The 20,907-nt window shown below is 31.0% G+C and overlaps 1 protein-coding gene across 1 annotated transcript; it reads left to right on the forward strand.

Moving 5' to 3' along the window:
- The first annotated feature begins 4,046 nt into the window (after nt 1–4,046).
- Nucleotides 4,047–4,535, forward strand: LOC136078748 (zinc finger MYM-type protein 5-like). Its single transcript, XM_065794546.1, has one exon. The coding sequence runs from the start codon at nt 4,047–4,049 to the stop codon at nt 4,533–4,535; it is 489 nt and encodes a 162-aa protein (XP_065650618.1).
- The last annotated feature ends 16,372 nt before the right edge of the window (nt 4,536–20,907 follow it).

Consider the following 20,907-nt stretch of genomic DNA (forward strand, 5'->3'; position numbering starts at 1 on the left):
CCACAACTTTTGCCATTCTCAATCCCTAACTCAAATAGTCAACTTTCCAACTCGCTTTCCAGACAACCCGAATCATTTACCTTCTCTACTCGACTTGTGTCTTGTTTCTGATCCTAGTCAGTGCTCAGTTTCTCCACATTCACCCTTCCAGGTGCTTCTGATCACAGTTTGATCTCTCTAAAACTAATATCTCATACTTCTTCATCACCTGAATCCCCCTATTATCGAACCTCTTACAACTACAGTAAAACTGACTGGGATTCTTTCCGTGATTTTCTTCGTGATAGCCCTTGGGTAGAAATCTTTCATCTTCCTGTCGACAAATGTGCTTCATACATAACTTCGTGGATTCAGGCTGGAATGGAATCTTTTATTCCCACTGACGATTCCACACTGTGCTGCTGCGATTGTCAATCGAAACCGTTTTCTTCCATATTTATCAGCAAAACAATTCTCCAGAAAACAGACGCCTGTTTATTACTGCTAGAAACAATTGTAAAAAGGTTTTTGTCTAACGCCAAAACCCACTATTCTCAGTTCATGAAATCTCGCATCTCCTCTCTTAAATTAGGCTCTCGTGACTTTGGGAGAATCTTTAAAAATATCAATAATAAGGGCAAATCTATAATTCCACCTCTCTTGTATGGTTTAGCTGAATTGTTTGCTAAAAACTTTTCATCAATATCATCTCTTGATTCCACTAGTTGCGTTCTACCTAAAATTGCCAACAAACAGGTTGATCCATTGCTTGACATTCATATCACTCCAGCATCTGTATCTAAAGTGATTTCCTGCCTAGACTCTTCTACAGCTTGTGGCCCGGACAACATACCTGTTATTGTCTTGTAGAAGTGTTCTCCGGAGTTATCGTCTATACTCTCAAAACTATTCAACAAGTGCTTATCAGAGTCTTGTTTTCCAGCCTGCTGGAAAGCGGCATCTGTAATCCCTATCTTCTAAAATTCTGGAGAGCGATCTGATTCGTCTAACTACCGTCCCATTCGTCTTATTCCTATCATAAGCAAGGTTTTTGAATCTTTAATTACCAAACACTTAGTTTCTCATCTTGAATCTAATAACTTACTTTCTGACCATCAATTTGGATTTCGATCTTCTCGTTCTACAGCTGATTTGCTAACAGTAATAACTGACAGGTTTTATCGTGCATTAAATGAAGGTGGAGAGGTTAAGGCCATCGCTCTTGATATTTCAAAAGCTTTTGATAAAGTTTGGCATACTGGTCTTCTCCATAAGCTTTCTTCTTATGGTGTATCCGGCAACATCTTTAAGATCATTGAATCCTTCCTTTCCAATCGTAGCATAAAAGTTGTCCTCGATGGACAACACTCTTCTTATTCTGTAACTTCAGGGGTTCCTCAAGGTGTTATCTTTGGCCCTATACTCTTTTTAATTTACATTAACGATCTTCCAGATATTCTCACATCTAAGGTGGCATTGTTTGCTGATGATACTACCATTTATTCTTGTCGTGATAAGAAACCAAAAAGTACTCTTAAAGTAAGTTACGAAATCTTTACCATCGTCAGAAACACGCAATGCGTTTAATATGTTTTGAAAATCGTTTTTCTCATTCTAATATTTTGTTTAAAAACGTTAAAGCACTTAACGTTTACGAACTCAATGTCTATAATATTTTATGTTTTATGTTTCGTTGTAAAAGTGAACAACCATTGTTCATTTTTAAAGATCTTTTTACCCATAAAGCTATAAACAAATATACTTTACGAAATAATAATTTAATAATTGAACCCTTTTGTCAAACAAAGTTTAATCAATTTTGCATAAACTATCGAGCACCGTATTTATGGAACAAAATTGTTGTTCCAAATTTTGATTTGTCAATTTCGTTTTCTGTTTTTAAAACTAAATTAAAAAACTTTATTTTTTCTACTGACAATATATATAAATATTTTTGAAATGTAAAATTATTTTCTATTTTTGTTTATTCTGCATTGCTAATAATTATTAAATCAATTGTATTTTTATTATATTATATATACTCGTTTGATATATTTTATATGGTTCTGACGACAAGATCTTTTGGATCTTCTTTCAGATACCAAGTTTATGTATTGTTATATTGTTATATTACGATTAATAATTGTAAACTAAAAAAAAAGAAAAAAACCAACACCCTCTGATCGCTTGGAGGGGGCATTTGAGCTTGATAAGGATCTCACTTCTGCTACAGCATGGGGCTCACAGTGGCTGGTGAACTTTAATTCAGATAAAACTCAATTTTTTTCAGCCAATTGTTATCGCAATAATTTAGATCTTCCTATATTTATGAACGGTGATGTACTCGATGTGTCACCTACTCTTCATCTGCTAGGAATAACTCTTACTTCCAATCTTTCTTGGAAATCATATATTAAATCAGTTGCAAAATTAGCATCTGCTGAGGTTGCATCTCTTTATCGAGCTCGTCACTTTCTTACTTTGGATTCTATTCTCTATCTCTATAAATCTCAAATCCGACCTTGTATGGAATACTGTTGCCATATCTGGGGCGGATCTTCTAATGATGTCCTTTCTCTTTTAGACAAGGTGCAAAAACGCATTGTAAACATAGTTGGACTTGCTCTAGCAGCCAACCTCCAACCATTATCACATCGTCGTAATGTTGCATCTCTTTCTCTTTTCTACAAATACTATAATGGGCACTGCTCTAAAGAGCTAGGGTCTCTTGTGCCATCTACTAAAATTCATTTTCGTGTTACTCGTCATTCAATTAAGTCTTAACTTTTTTCTGTGACTGTTCCTAAGTGCTACAAAAACGCTTATTCGTCTAGTTTTTTTCCTCTAACATCAGTTCTTTGGAATTCGCTTTCTTCATCTTGCTTTCCTGATTCGTATAATTTGCAATCTTTTTTATCGTCCGTCAATCGTTATCTTGCTCTACAATATTCATCTTTTCTCTTTCAGTAACTTCCAACTTTAATTAGTGGCTGCTTGCAGCCTTGTTGGAAGCGAAGATGTAAAAAAAATAATAATAAAATAAAAATATTAAATAAACTTTTGATAAAGTTTATGCGATTAAAATTTTGATGGGATAACTTTGAATTTTAAATGAACAAAAGTTGTGTTTAAACAGAATTAAGTCTCATCTAGTGTAAAAATATGTTTTGATTTACTTTGCTATTAATTTTGTAAACTGAGTTTAGATACGGGTTAAAATGAAAAATATTGCAACTCCAAGTAAAAACTAATAAATAAATACACTAGTAAACAAATAAATCAGATTTAATTAACTTCCTGGTAATTGACGAATTTTATCATACAAAGTTGCTTTTACTCAGGATTGTTTTAGTACTTGTCCTTAGTAAAGTTAATAATTAACTATCTTTTGGACATTTTTATTAAATAAGAATGACTGCTCAGTAGTCGTAGAAACAGTTCGTATATACGCATCAATAAACTTGGATGATTGTATAATTCTTGCCAGAGCCGTAACAAGGGTGGGGCCGGCCGGGCCGCGGCCTGAGGCGCCAAAATTGGGAGGGCGCAAACTTTAATAAGTTAAAAAAATAATAATCAGTTTATGAAACTAATTTTCACGGCGTCGCTGCTGTTGATAAGAAAATTAATTAAAATTCCGCCTCTTGACACAAACTCTTAAATATTAAAGCTCATATACTAAACAAAAAAGCGCCCTATAACACTAATATACCTTTGATAACTTTTGAGCATTATAATTCTATTATCAGTCGAACCCAAAAGTTATCTGGTGCAGAATTTAAGAAGAATAAAAAACAGCGCCAAGAAAGTGACGAGAAACTACAAAACTGTTTCAAAAAGTGGTTGGTAACAAACTCAGTGGAGAAACAAATTATTTCAGAGGATATTTGTATTGAAATTAATGACAATTCAACAGATCCTATAATTGACTTTAATTGAGTTCAGATCATCATTTGGAATTAATTGAAGAGGAGATTTTCATCAGCCAAAGTCGAGAAGAATTTTGCACAACTGATTCTGAACTAACCAGGGAAGATGAAAATACCTAGCTTTCAGGCCCAGCTGAAATGGACGAGGATGAACTTCATTCAGAAATCTCAGAAATTCCAGTGGCCTCGGAAGAAATTTTTCAACATAGGGATCCAGCAACATGGCCTAAAATAACGGACAAAACAAGATGCTTTTTGATTGAGCATAGGCTAGAGCAAGACAGAAGAGAATTTTTCCCAAACACGCTGTGTGATTTTGACAACAGAATGCGACACTTCAGCTCAAAATGGTATGAAAAAATTCATCCCAATGGTAAAAAATTTGTTCGCACTTGGCTGCAGTACAGCAATAAAAAAGATTCTTTACTTTGTTTTTGCTGTTTGTTATTTTTAACAACAAAAACCAACAATTTCTCTGAAATTTCTAAAGGGTTTTGTGACTGGAAAAAACTAAACCCAAGAATTCCTGAGCATGAAAACAACAATGAACACCAAAGATGCTATTCTGATTGGAAAACTCTTGAAAAAAACCTCAAGGAAGGAAAGACCCTGAATTCTGATCTGTAGAGAGTTATTAGTGGAGAGATGAAAAAGCGGAGAGATATCTTAAAAGTGATTGTTGATGCAATTTTTTTCTGTGCCAAGAACAATCTTGCCCTTCGGGGAACAACAGAAGACATTGGTCAACAAAACAGTGGCATTTTTCTGAGCTTAATTGAGTTGATTAGCCATTATTATCCTTTAGTGGCTGAACACATTGCGTCCGTTAAAGCAAAAAAAACCACAACACCCTACTTTTCTCCTTGAATTCAAAATGAGCTGATTGAGTTACTTGGGCAGAAAGTCAGGAAAGAAATTTTGTCAAACATCAAAGAAGCTAAATACTACTCTGTTCTGTTTGACTGCACTCCAGATACCTCCCACAAAGAGCAAATGACTCAGATCATCAGGTATGTCCGCATCAGTCATGAAATCTGCACAATTAAGGAAAGCTTTGTGGACTTCATTGAATCTCACCAAAAAACCGGAAAAGGTTTTGCAACAGAGATAAGTGAAAAATTGGAGAAGGATGGTCTAAGCATTTCCGATTGCCGTGGCCAAGGCTATGACAATGGAGCCAATATGTCTGGAAAATACAATGGCGTCAAAGCTAACATCCATTCTCTTAATGAGTCAGCAAGATTTGTTCCATGCGCAGCTCACACTTTAAATCTTGTTGGTGTTCTTGTTGGACGTTTTTTGGAAAGGTTCAAGCCATCTTTAACTTTTTTTCAAGCTTCACGTCAAGATGGGAAAAACTGATGAAAACGTTGACCATCTCATTAAAGGGAAATAGTGACACAAGATGGTCTACCAGAAAGAAGCAATTACACCATTGCACAGACAAATCAAAGATGTTCTTCAAGTTTTGGAATTGATTATCCACAATCCCATGACAAATGCTGTCACAGTTAGCAGTGCAAAAGAACTTATCATTCATATTGATTTCAGTTTTTTGTATTTGTTGGATTTCTGGTGTCAAATTCTTTCTTTAATTGACCGGGAAAACAAACTGCTTCAGTCGAAAACCATTTCAATTGACATTGCCGTAAAAAAATGAAATGGTTGAAGGCTTTCATTCAGAATTTTTGAGATGTTAGGGGTGGACAATATTATTAAAGATGCCACAGAAAAAGCTAACCAGAGCGGAATTGATGGTGGCTTTTCAACTAAGAGGAAGCGCAAAGTGAAGCGAATAGCACTTTATGAAGCTGAAGATGACTCTCACCTTCTCACAGCAGAAACAGAATTCGGATCTCAGTGCAACTTTGTGTTTGACAGCATTATTACACAAATAGAGTGGCGGTTTGAGGCTGATGTCTGCTGTATCCTCTGATTTTGGCTACCTCAGTGGGCATTCACTCTCTAAAAGTTCAGTGGATGAACTCAAGAAAAAAGCTGCAAATTTATCTCAAATTGACAAGGCAGATTTAGATTCTTCCGATTTCCAGTCAGAAATGGCAAGCTTTAAATATCAAACTGCCGCAATGATGGACAACTTTGAAAAATCTAGCCCGATTGACATTTTGCAGCTCATTCATAAATATTCTTTGACCGATGCTTATCCCAACACAACAATTGCTATTCGCATCTTCCTCACCATACCAGTCACAGTTGCTACGTGTGAGAGAAGTTTCAGTAAACTTAAGCTTTATGAGCTTAACACTATATGAGGTCAACAATTGGCCAAGAACGTTTGTCTAGTTTGGCTATAATTTCAATTGAAAATGAAGTGGCAAACAACATTGATTTTGATGATGTCATTAGTGAATTTGCCTCAAGAAAAGACAGAAAAGTGGCATTGAACTAAAGTTAGTGCAACCTTAATGACAAATTTTACTTATAACTTGATGTGATAAATTTTGTGATCAGTAAATCATTTTTTTCGTTTAATTTTCTTCTTCTTTTTTTTTTAAGGAGTAGGATGGGGGAGGGGAAGAGAGGGCGCAATTTTCTTTTCTTGCCCGAAGCGCAAAATTGGCTCGGTACGGCCCTGATTCTTGCAAATAGTTAAGCTAAACTTAGCTATATTTCTTCAACAGAAAAGATGTAATAATGGAACAACTGATGTATAACGTTTTTAATCAGTTTTTTGCAATTTATTAAACAATTGTAAATAACATTGAACTTAAGTGTCAGCGTGACATTCATTGATTCGGCTTCGGAAATGTTGTCGATTACCAAAATTCCTTGTGGTATACTTGAAATCCGAACTATTGTGAGATAAAGATTTAGGTAAATTAGAATTATTTCGGAAAGTGTCTTATTGTTAAAAGATATAAAATACAGTCAGAACCAGTGACACAAACAACTGAGGCGGCGATTTAGCAAAAAAAAAAAAACTCCAAGCTTTACATAAGGCGCCCAAGAGATATTTTATCTTAGCTTGTTAAAAAATACAATTAGGCATTATTAAAATTATTTATTTGCGAATCAGATGTCAATAAATATATTGAAAAACAGAAATATATGATAAATGTCAAAAACGATTGATGAATAGAATGTTTATTTTTAGTATTAGTCAAAAAATAGTGAATCATTGCGGCAGAGATTTTATTTTATTTAAAATCATTTTTATAATTGTTGATAAAAACACAAAAAAGTGTCGTCCTATGTCTACTGAAGAATAAGCTAATAACTTAAATAGTCTACTTAACTTGGAAAGTCCTAACAACAATCCACAACCACCTATGATGATTATTCTCATTTAGTTGAAAAGGTGCTCTATGAAGAACAAAGACTCTGACTGGGGGCCTGTTTTATAAACACCAAAAACTTAAAAAATCTGTTTAGTAGTTTGATATTAAGTCAATAAACTTTTTTCTCTCAAAAAGATTTCCTGTATAATTACAAACTAAAATTAAAACAAAAATTTTTTAATTTATAACTATATATATATATATATATATATATATATATATATATATATATATATATATATATATATATATATATATATATATATATATATATATATATATATATATATATATGGATGGTTAAGCGCCAAACAAGCTATACAACGAAGTCGAAAAAAATTAGTTTATATTAAAAAATGATTTATGTATTGTTTGTTTGAAAACCCCAAAATACTATAATTAAAATTTTTAAGTGCAGTGAACTGCAATTACATTTAATCTTTTCGGTTTAGTGGCTCTTGTTGAAGACTTGAGAAAAAATCACTCCATTTCTAATCCCGATAGTGAGGTCTACAATAGAGATCATCAACTCCAAATTTAAAAATATTATAGTCTCTATCTGATATAGACCACCTGAAGGTGATATTTAAAAATGTTCTAATTATCTAGAAGACTTTAAAACTTTGCGTCAAATTATCACATTTCAACATATTCGTTGTATAGGCTGATTTGGCGCTATGTCGATTATACATATATAATATGGATATATTATATATGTATAATCGACAAAAAAAACTTTAAATAAAATTAAGTCATTAAACTTTAAATAAACAAATAAATATATTTTGTTTTAAAATTTTTTCAAAGAATTGATGACAGTTTCAATACTTTTATGTGCTGGTTCTTTATTTGAATTCGGAGTCAGAAGTTGTTTACATAAATTGTTTAAAAAAAATATTTGAAAGAATATTTCCATGGTGTCGCTGCATCTCAAAGTTGTAAAACTCTGAAATCATCATTAGAACATTGCTTAATAATACTCTGCATACTATATCTTTAATTGCATTGAAAACTATAAAAGAAAATATTACCTATTGACAGGTATTATCTGTGTGAATATTAAGCCCCTCCCCCCCCCCCTCCCCCACGGTCAATTGAGTCTAGGGGCTATCCGTAAAGTACGTACGCAGATATGGGTGAGAGGGGGTTTCCCAAAAGCATACGAACCCGTACAAAGGGGTGTTAAAGACAGTTAGTACGTACGTTTGACTATACCTCCTAAACTTGATTTTATTTTTTTTAAAGCATAGAATTTGACGTGTTTAACAAATCAACTGTGTTTTTTTTTCTGACTTCAGTCACAATATTTTTTTAATAATCTCTCTTTATAAATAATGAGGAGAGAAAAAAGAAATCTATTTCTTTTTAAAAAAAATGATACGTACGTACGCAGAGGAGGGGTATCTTGGAAAGCGCACAGGTTCGTACAAGAGGAGGGGGATTTCTCAGTAGTTTTACTGTGTACGCACTTTATGGATGCCCCCCTATGTATTGTCAATAGTTTTGGTGGTAAAATGTGGTTTTATCTAACAATTCATTTTCTGATAGATCTTTCTTTACGAGTTAAATACCCCGATATATTTAAGAGCCATATTTGTATCAATAGAAATAAAAGATTTAAGATCTGGTAGATTGTCAAATATATCAGCATAGGACTCATCCAATAGAAAACCATAATTTGGACAAGAATGGGTTGTATCAAGACTTATCTCAACAGCTGGGTTATCAAGTGTTAGCAAAAGCTTAGCTCTTAAAATATTCAATTTTTCAATCACGTGTTGTACTGAAATGAAATATGTACCTCGGCGCAATTTGCTAAATTATTTTTCCAATCAATCAGTTGAAAACTCACTAAGAATGACATATTGATGTGAGCCATCCGATAATGATTTACATAGTTCAACAGCACCATCGCATGTGTGGTAAATTGACTGTGCAGTGTCACAAGTTAGTTGTTTCTCCCTTTTACCTTTAAAACCATATTTCTAAATTTAGAATATTTTCTAATGTATTATCATTAGGATCTCCAATTACTGCTTGAAGTTCATCATTGAATCTAACATCAGCACCTGTTCCCTTAACATTTTCCACCATAACACAATAATGTTAATAGATTCTGCTGTATCTTGTCTTTCTTTTATACACTGTAAAACGAATCGGTTTTTTAGTGGTTTTTTGAATAACTACTTGGTTTTTCAAAAAACGGTATTATGATTTTTGGTTTTTTAAAAATCCAATTGGTTTTATACCTGACGTTTTACGTTTTACTTGAAGTGTAACGGTTTTTCAAAATCCGTATCTTCAAAAAATCGTATCTTAAGGTGGTAGTACTCCAAAAAACCGGCTGAAATTTTTTTTTTTTCAAAATTTAAATTTTTACAATTTTCCTATATTTATTATGTCTACTCTTATAATAATAAAAAAAAAGTTTAAAAAAATAAGTTAAAAGGCCTGAATAGATTAGGTACTGTATCATAAAGCGTCTTAGCAACGGGCCTTGGAGATATATTTCTTGCAATATCTTGAAAAATATAAGTCTAATTTTTATAGTTTTTTTTTGTGCTTATGACTAAATTGTTCCTTAGAAAGGTTTTATTGACCAACATAATAAAGAAGAAGATATTGCAACACAATTTTTTTAAATCTTCAGCAATTATTCTTGAGTGTATTTGTGATGTGCTGAACCAAAGAAAATCAACTTTTTTAATGTTAAAGTATTAAATTTTGAATTTTAGCAAGCTGTACTTATACTTGTTTCTTTTTATTGATATAATTTAATGATTTTAAAGTTATTAAATGTTGTTTATTGTATAATTTTTAATTCAGCACATTTTTTGAACATATATAAAACTACTTATAAAGTTTGGTTTGTAAAACATGAATGGTTCCCTAGATATTCTTGTTAAAAAAAAGTCCATTTTTTCCCCTAAATTTTGTTAATTTATGCGCATAATTACCAAGCAGAGGGTTAAAAAAAAATTAATTTTGTTACTTTTTGAAATAATTTAGTTTAAATGTTCCTAAAAAATATCAAGTTTTAATTTTTTTTCCTCTTTAAGGGTACTACCACCTTAAGGCCGTAAGCTTTTTACTATTTGAGTTTTGAAAATTTTGCAAAAATGGCTGGAGTTGTTGTTAACATTTTGCCAGTAAGTTTGAGTATAAATTTTATACTATAAACTATATTCTTTAACTTTTGCATAAAAAACTAAAAATACTTACCACAAAAATACTCGAGTTATTATTATAAAAACTCTTTGAAATTTAAAAATAATTTTTTTTAGGAACAACCTGAAACTTGGTCATCTTTGGATGTTGCTCTATGGTTAAAAAATTGTGGTTTAGAAACATTATCAGAAAATTTAATTCAGGACACCGATTTTCCAGGTCTCTTTCTACAAACAATGTCTTATTTAGAAAATTCTTTAGGCCATATGTTTCTAAAATTAAGAGAAAAACATGTAGTTGCAAGCCAAGTTCATGTTGATTTAGCAAGTGACATAAGGGAAGTGTTTACTGTTTTCTTTTTGTCGTACAATAGTTTAATAAAGCAATTAATCCAACAAAACGATATTATCAGTTTAGTCCATATATTAGATAATGGCTATCTCTGTGATGTATTTTCTTCTTTTATTCATGAATATCAATTGATTAAATTTTTGTAAGTCTAATTTAAAAATGGTAGAGCCACAAGAAAAAAAAGTTACAGTTTCAGACGGAATCACTCATAAATACCACTATGTTAGTATAAAAGATAATCTGGAAAGAGTTTTAGGTATAGAAGATATATTTAATGAATTTTATCACATGCATGTAACTGAAAATTCTACTGGTATTATGTATGACTATTGTGATGGAGAAATTTACAAAAGACATTCTTTTTTTACAAAACACCCTACTGCTATTCGTATCCATTTGTTTATTGATGAATTTGAAAATTTGTTAATACTTTAGGTTCTAAATAAGGTAAACAAAAACTTTGTGGTGTATATTACACTGTTGGAAGTTTACATCCTTGTTATCGCTCAACAACGTCTCAGATACACCTCGCCGTCTTGTTCAGATCTAAAATACTGCAGTTTCCTTATCATGATGTATTAAAGCCGCTGATTGATGAACAAATATCTCTAATGAATTTTTTTGTTACTGTTAATCTTGGAGGACCTAAACATAATCTTCATGTTTGTATTGCCTCAGTCTCTGCAGACAATTTAGAGGCTCACTCGCTTGCCGGTTTTAGGTGCCGCTTCAATTCTGGTAGAACTTGTCGAAATTGTTTAGTTGATCATAAAACCAAATCTTTGAGATACACAGAAGACTCTTGTTCATTGAGAACAATTTCAAATTATAACACTCATCTACAAGCAGTCAAAAGTTATTCTGCAAATAAAGCAATATTTAAAATTAATAAATCATGCAGCTTAGACTAATTGCCTTACTTTAATGTTATTGAATCCTTTCCACCAGACTTACATCATGACATTCTAGAGGGAATAGTTCCACTTCTTTTGAAATTGACAATCCAAAAACTGATTGAAAATAAGATCATAAATTTAATCCAGTTAAACTATAAAATAAAAACATTTCCATATGGATTTCATGATTCAAGAAATGTTCCATGTGAAATACGCAACCATTCGATTTCTGCTAATGGTCTTCTTTCCGTAAAAGCTTCAGGAAATTGGTGTCTCTTTAGAAATTTTCCAATAATTATTACTGATTATCTTTCTATCCATTGTGATAATCTTCCATCGTTTTGGGAAGTATTTTTGCTGTTTCGTCAAATATCTGACATTTTATTTTCATTCACAATTAAACATGATCAAATTACATATTTAACATACCTTATTGGGAATTTTCTGTATATGTTTAATATTGAATATCTTTGTGTCATCCAAAGAATATCCAAGATGAACTATTTGATTATTTTGGATATAATATTAGTGAAATATTTAAAGCTACAAGTGTATCTATTAATCATGTAACTTATTATGTTAAGGACTATCTTGTTTTATCCGTTCAAAATGATGGAATTCCTATTTTTTTATGCATATCTTATCTGTTAAAACACTCTGAAAGATGGTACTTTGTTGGAAATATTTGCACCTGCTCACAGTTTTTACACTATTGTCATTCATACTGCTTATCTGCTTCCTCCACATTATGCATTCAATCTGTTGGAAGCGAAGCTTCTCCTGAACCGATTAATGGATATATAACATCAGCAGGATGCTTAGTTACTTTGAGAAGTCAGGTGTTATAACACTTTAAAATTAGTATTAATATTAAAATATTAATACAAACTAGATTCAAAGTATATATATTGGAACTTACTCTTAACTTATTCCCCATTATTGATTATGTATCAAATTTAAAATTAAAAATAACAGTTTTCAGTTTAAAAACTCTTAGAGATAAAGTGTAGTAAAGTGTGACACTGGTCATTAATAATTATAAAACAAAATATAAAAAATTGTATAAAACATTTTTTATTATATTAATATATTTCTTAATATATGATGAATGGTTTTTTTTATAACAAATATTTCACTGTCTTTCATTAAATACAGTATTATTATAGTTGTAAATATAACATTTTTGTAATTTACAAAAAGGTTATATTAAGTTATATTAAATTAATATCTTGTTGGACCACCATCAGCTTCAATAACTGCTCTACAACAATTTTTCATTGATGAGACGAGTTTAGACGTAATTTCTTGATTAATTGATGACCAAACATCTAAAATTCTTTGAGCTTGTTTTTATTCTTTGGAGCTCGATCTTTCATTCTTTTTTCCACCACCGACCATAAATATTCTATAGGGTTCAAATCGGGCGATTGTGCAACCCAATCCAACACGTTAATGCCATTTGCAGCAAGATATCTGGTTACAGATCCAGCTTTGTGCTTTGGATCGTTGTCATGTTGGAATATAAATTTCGTTCCAAGTCCTAATTTTCCTGCCGAAGGCACCAAATTCCATTCTAATATGGATCTATATAAGTGTTGATCCATTTTCTCATCAATAAATTCAATTTTGCCAACACCGGACGCACTCGTGCAGCCCCAAACCATAACATTTCTACCACAAAATTTAAATGTTGCCTTCAAACACTTCACATTATATTCTTCTCCGACTCTTCTATAAACTTTTGCACCACCATCAGCTCCATATAAATTAAATTTACTCTCGTCTGACCAAATAATCATATTCCAGAATGTATCATCCTTCAGATAATTTGATATTTAATTCATTTTCCAGCTCTTTTGATACTTCTACGGCATTTTTTCTTCTATTCTGCTCGATTTTCACAACTATGCACCTGTCAACTCTTGGCGTTGTTGATCTTTTCTGCCTCGTACACCATTATTTGCCACTGATTTTGTTTTTAAATACTTTTCCCATATATATTGAACAGAGCTTGGTTGTATTTTCTACATTTTTGCAACTTTTCTAATTGATAATCCATTTTCCCTATCAAAAATTACTCGTTTACGTAAGTCAATACTATATTCTTTTCTTTTTCCTTCCATCATAGCCACGTAGTTAAGAAAACCTAAAAGTACAAGATATTAATATAATAATCATTTATAAACAAAATTTTACCTTTTAAATCAAATGTACGGACAATTTTTTGGTTTTAAATTTTTTTAAATTTTTAAATAAGTTAATTATAATTTAAATTGTCTGAAGAAAATTAAAGATGGTGTATCGTTTTTATTTGTTTTCTTGTGCGCTATCTATTGATTTAATTTATTTTTTTCTATCATTTAAAGTTTTAGAGCTTTTTTCAAAAAACCTTATTTTTCAATAATGTACGGACAATTATTTTGCCCACTGTATATATATATATATATATATATATATATATATATATATATATATATATATATATATATATATATATATATATATATATATATATATATATATATATATATATATATATATATATGTATATATATATATATATATATATATTATTATTATTATTATTATTATTATTATTATTATTCTAAGGTTAAATTTTTTTGTAGGAGTTTCTAGTTCATGCTTTAAAAGAAAAACTTAAACAAGTTAGGCGACCTCTCGTTAATGATGCCACAGTAATGAAATATAAAAAAAAGTATGGGCATACCAATGGAGGCCTTTAAAGGAAATCTATTGGTATAAATAAATCAATGACTCAGATATTGCTTGCCAAGAGATTCTGCCATTCGATTACACAAGTATATATGTTATTTTGTATTTAAAAAATGAATGTAATAGATTACACGAACAATTAGTTTATAGTTTTATATATATATATTCATATTTTATATATAGTGTAAGACATAGAGTGTAAGACAGAAAGATATAGATATATTTGAAAAATGATACTGATTCTATTTATTTCCCTACTTCCAGAAAGAAAGAAATTAGAGTATACTCATATTTCTCTTTTCTTTCTGGATTTTTGGAAATTTTTGTCCTTCATCCAATCATCCAATGTTTTTAATTTTTAATGTTTTTTGCAGAATGAGTTATTCCACCAAACTATGATAACTATAACTTTTTCTAAATTTAGTCTATATAAAATTAGTTTATATAAAATTATTTTTTAAAATTGTTTCAAGAATTATGTTAGGTAAATTATTTAATCTCACATGTTGACAGTTTCAGATGAATATAAAGTTTTATTATTTACAGACAGAACACGATGTTACTGATGACCTTTTAACATTATTATCTGAAGAATGCAATAAGCTGCGTCCTGATGTCTTTTTCTTGAAAAGCCAAGTTCGTTTAATCATTTGCACGCTTAAGAAGCATTGCCAAAACAACACTGTGAAGGATGTTGTAAATAAATTTCCTTGTCTCAGGTTTGAGAAAGTTGTAAGCTAATAATATTGTTATGCAAATAATCATGCACAGTGTTTTTCTATAAATCTAATTTTTCTACATTAAAATTTAGCTGCTAGAGGCTTCAAATGCTTTGACCAATACAGATATTGATAGAAATTTGTTACAGCTTTTCAACAAAATGCGTGAAGGATTTCAATTTTTAGAGGAATTAAAGATGAGTCTGAAGACTATGTGCAGGTCGCTTTTAATTGATATTAATGTTACAAAATCCATATATATATATATATATATATATATATATATATATATATATATATATATATATATATATATATATATATATATATATATATATATATATATATATATATATATATATATATATTATCGGACAAAACGAGTGCAATCAAATAATGCTAATTTAGTTTCTTTATATAAAAGTGCTGCATTTTTTCAATTTAGATAAATAACTATGTAACTGTTTAGAGACAAAGTTCTTCAAGTTTTATTCATCACAAAGTTCATTATTTGTACACGAAAATTAATAAATTAATCAAAAGTATTAAAAAAAGTTGATTTCCTTCTGGACAAAACAAGTGCAACTCGACAAAATGTTGACCAAGCTGTATTTCACTATCAATATTTTCTGGCGAATCCTTTGTTGTCGATCACAGCCTTGCATCTTCAAGGCATAGATTCGATCAGGTGATCAATGAAACTTTGAGGAATCGCTGCCCAGGCCTTTTGGATTTATTTAAACAGTTGATCCTTATTAAGAACACCTTCACGATTAATTCTGCGGTTGACGATCTCCCACAGGTTCTCAATAGGGTTGAGATCCGGAGATTGAGGCGGCCAATCCATCACCAATAGGTGGTTGTCTTGAAACCACTGCTTGAATACTTTTGCAGTGTGTTTCGGATCGTTGTCTTGCTTAAAAACCCATTTTATTGGCATATTCCATTCAGCATGAGGTAACATAGCATCTTTCAGGATATTTTTATACATGAAACGGTCCATTATTCCATCGTTTCGATGTATTGGACCTAGACCGTTAGCAGAAAAACACCCCCAGACCATTACATTGCCTCCACCATGCTTCACGGTCTTATGGCAGTAACGTAAATCGAGGAGTTTTCCGGCCGGTCGACGTACACGGCAAATGCCATCGCTCCCAATGATATTGATTCATCACTGAACAGGACAGTTCATCATTTCTGCACATTCCAGTCAATATGAGATGTAGCAAAAAGGAGTCTTTTCTGCTGGTTTTTTAGTGAAATCAGCGTTTCTTTGCAGGGCGTCGAGAAAACAATCCGGCTTCAACAGCACGTCGTCTGATTGTAAAGTCCGATACAAGCAGCTCCAATTGCTTTTGTATCTCAACTGATGATATCTAGGGATCCTTCTTGATGGATCTGACGATCATAGAATTCTCTTAAGAAGTGGTGAAATGCAGTCTTCCACCTTTGTTATCTGCTGCCAACTTCTCCGTAGAACGATATTTGGAACATAGTCTTGATACGGTCCATTTTTTCACGCGATATTCATCACAAATACTTTTTTGTGACATTCCACTTACATAATCGCCAATAGTTTTCTTTCTTAGTTCCAATCCAAGACTGTCGGAAGCTATTTTTGTACTTGAAGTCATAAAAATAATAAAAATAAATAATCACGCTTCTCAAGGCTTACCGTGTTACATTTACCTTGTGATGATACAATAATGCTCTGTGGAACACAACGTCTTGGTTGGGTGTGGACTGTATTGATGTAATGAAACACTTGTTGTATTTCACTTCTTGTATTGATGTTTTTCGATAAAACACTTTGTTAAAACTCACTTCGATAAACTGTCTTGATAATACTGACTGATTGACTTCCATATACTGACTGAATTACATGTCGATTTACATGTCTCTTATATAGTAAAATGAACCTGTGTGAACCTGTTCTGGAAGATTCTAGATGCTTCTTTTCGATGCTTCTGGAAGCTTCTGAATGCTTCTGAATGTTTCTGGATGCTACTGGATGCTTCCAGATGGCTTCTTCTGGAAACTTCTGGAAGCTTCTGCATGCTTCTGGATACTTCCTTTAATTATTAAAAACCTTCCGTGACGTTGACACGGACCAGACTTAAGAAAATGAAACAAACCAAAAAAGTTGCACTTGTTTTGTCCGCTGCAAAATGGCACTTGTCAACGAAATTCTGCCTGTGTGCTGTCAGCTGATTGCTCGTGTCATATCATGCTATGACTCCAGACTCCTGAGCTGTTTGCTGTGGTAGTATAGTTCGTTTCGTTTTTAAGACATGTAAAATTAGGAACACTTTTTAGCATTGTTCGATGTTGGTTGCAAAAGTTTTGTCCAATACTGTATATATTGTTTTCTGTTATTGTTCTACCAAATATTGGGAATTTAATATTAAAATTATTAATACAAAAATGTCTTATTAATACAAAAAAAAAGTCATTGAATTTTGGGAATTTAAATCTCATTCATCCATACATTTCTCTTTTTGTAAGCAGCAATTTATCATATTTAGGCATTTCGAAGAATTTTAGAGCGGCTATGCTAGTTCATCTGTTCACAGAGGAGAGGAGTTTACTATATGTTTTTGATAAGGTAAGAGTTTTATCGTAATTTATTGCTACTGCAGATATTTGGTTCAGTATACCTTAATTGTAACTTGATGTTTTGTCTTGATTTAGGATCCAGTTTGTCTAACTCCGATTCTCCGAATTAAAGGCCCAGTTCTTAGACCATTTTCCATTGATCTAATTGTCGATAAAATTCTTGTCGCAAAAGACATTCCAGATTTTTCATGTGGCGTTACTATGGTTATGCAGCATATTTTTTATATGACATTTTTTTTGCCTATCCTAAGCCTTTGTTAAAAACACTATATTTTATTGAACACCACGTTATATTAGATAAAGTTAAACTTTGCAAAACAGCTCAACAAATATCTAAATTATGCAAACTTTAAATGTTAAATTGATATGATATTTAAAACAATTAGCTGTATTTAAATTTTGTTTTTCTTAACAATCATCTTTCTCTACAAATGGGGTTTATGGTAACATACTACGATATTGAATTGTGGTAATCGGTAATTAGTTTATTAAAAAGCAAATATCGTTTGAATTTCGTCTAATTCTGTCTTATGGACAATCACTGTCTTTTTTTTTGTCGTTGAAAAAATCCTTAATTTCTGAAAAAAGTCAATTAACGAAGAAAAAAAGGCGGAGGGGGACAGCACGTCTCCTCTAGTTACCCCGGTGCTGTTGCCCCGGCAAAAAACTAAATGATGGTTTTTCAAAAAACCGATATGAGTTTTTTGAAAAACGCAATATAAGGGATTTTTTTGAAAAACCGATTTTTTACGGTTTTTCAAAAAACCGAAAACGGTTTCTATCTGGCTTCAGTCTGAAAAACCAATTTCGGTTTTTTGCCGGACCGTTTTATTTTACAGTGTATGCTGCAGTCCTGGATGATTAATTTAAGTACCGTAAACTGGGGTTACTTTAATTTTTTTTGAGATATTTTTATATACCCTTTCTTCATTATTGATAACAATCGAAATTTAATAAAATGAAATTTAATAAAATAGGGGCTATGGTTGCCTCGTACATAATTCAAGTTCACAAAAAAAATAAAATGAAAGGATTCGATATAATATTTATTTAACTAGTCATTCAATGTTACCCCGCAAATGGGGTAACTTTGAATATGTTTTGCTTTTACAGTAAAACGTACTCAAACACATATTGTTTTGTTTTAAAATTTAAAAAAGCAACAGCCTGGCTTAACAGAAATTTATTTTTATTAAAATAATGTAATATTATTTTAAGACTTAATTGTTTTTTTTTTTCTCTTATGGGTATGTTTTAACTGGACCTGCATAAAAAGAGTTTTTATTGCTTTGTCTTTTATGTATAGGAATATAAGACAACTCAGATGAGACAATAACAGTTTCACTTACAGAAGATAATGCATGTGGAACATTTTTAAATGTTGTTTGAAAATGCTTTAAAGATATACTTTTCCCAGGGTCAACATTAATTTTTTTTTTTCGCTTAGGCTTTTCTTTTTCCATACCATCAACACGACGTAGTCTCTTAAGTACATTAACTACTGCTTTACTAACGTTAGTTTTAACAGTTTCAATACTTTTATTTAGCAAACGATTGAGGACAATATTCACATTTAATGGGTATATACCACATTTTTAAAAACCAACTTTTATATTGCTGCTTACCTCTTGACCTGATGAATATATATAAGTTTATAAAGTTTTTAATAAAGAAGGAAATTGATTTTGTGATGGTCTGTGCTTTTTTGGAACCTGAGGTTTTCCATTGATCCAGTATTTTCCTCCAATGTCTTTTTAGAGGTCTATAAAATGCAACATCAAGTGGTTGCAATAAATGGATAGAGTTTGCTATTAAACAAAAAAACAAGATATTATTTTCTAAAGCTAACTTAAGAACCTTTTCACTGAAGTGACTGCTTAGATAATCATCAATAAGAACTTTAGTTTCTGGAAGATCCTTTGCAAATCTGACAAAAACGATCTCAAACCAATCAGAAACGCAAACATCATCAAACCATCCTGATTTACTTCGATTATATTGTACATTAGGTGGCCCACCTTCAGTCCATGTTGTTCATAGATGTTCAGCTTTATAAACAACATAAACAGGCACCATTTGACCAGTGGCTGAACCACAAAACATGATTGACATAGCACTCTTACTACTGTTTTTAATACGTTCTGGATATTTCACCCCTCTTTTGGAGATACACCGCTTAGTTCCAGGATTATTTGATAAACTTGTTTCATCATAGTTAAAAACATTACAAGAAGGAACTTGTATTTCTTGACCATACTTAAATGTAATTTTTAAATTGTCAAAGAACTTTGTTATTTTAGAAGATGATACTGATGCACAACACTTTTCGATATTCTAACTCATTCGCTGAGTGAGAGCAGCATTGTGACGTTTTAAAAAACTAAGGGCCCACTCTCTCCCTGGAAAGTTGTCGTAAAACTCAGGAACAATTCTGCATTCAATATCCAAAATCGACATTCCTAATACACGAAGATCTGTTATTTCAAAAGGAAAACCCCAAGCAGCAACAGCAATTGCATGTTGTACAATTGCTAATTCTTGTATATTTGAAAAAACTGAGGGCTTTCCAGGTTTTTTTGGATTAAGTTTTTTAATCTTATTATACAAAGTACCAACAGGCACTCCGTGAATACATGATGCTTTTTTGTATGATAAACCATTATCATAGCATTTGAAATTTGGCGTTCAGTATAACTTATATACTGCCTGGCATCAATTTTTTTTTTTGGTGTAAGCGTGGCATTATACTACTTTGTAAAACTAAATAAAAAATTTAAAAATGATTAAATGCAGCACAATATATATATATATATATATATATATATATATATATATATATATATATATATATATATATATATATATATATATATATATATATACATATATATACATATACACACACACACATATATGTTTTGTTTTGTTATTCATGTATGTATACATATACATATGTATATATATATTTAATGTATATTTATGATATATGATATATATTAAAAATTTAATATATATATATGCAAATACATATATATATATATATATATATATATATATATATATATATATATATATATATATATATATATATATATATATATATATATATATATTTATATATATATACATACATAAACACATGTGTACACTTACTTTATAAATACATAAAATATCTATTTTTAAACTATATATTATACTGTATACTAACTTATAT

This window comes from Hydra vulgaris, chromosome 03 (genome assembly GCF_038396675.1).
Source record: "Hydra vulgaris chromosome 03, alternate assembly HydraT2T_AEP".
Taxonomy (NCBI): Eukaryota; Metazoa; Cnidaria; class Hydrozoa; order Anthoathecata; family Hydridae; genus Hydra; species Hydra vulgaris.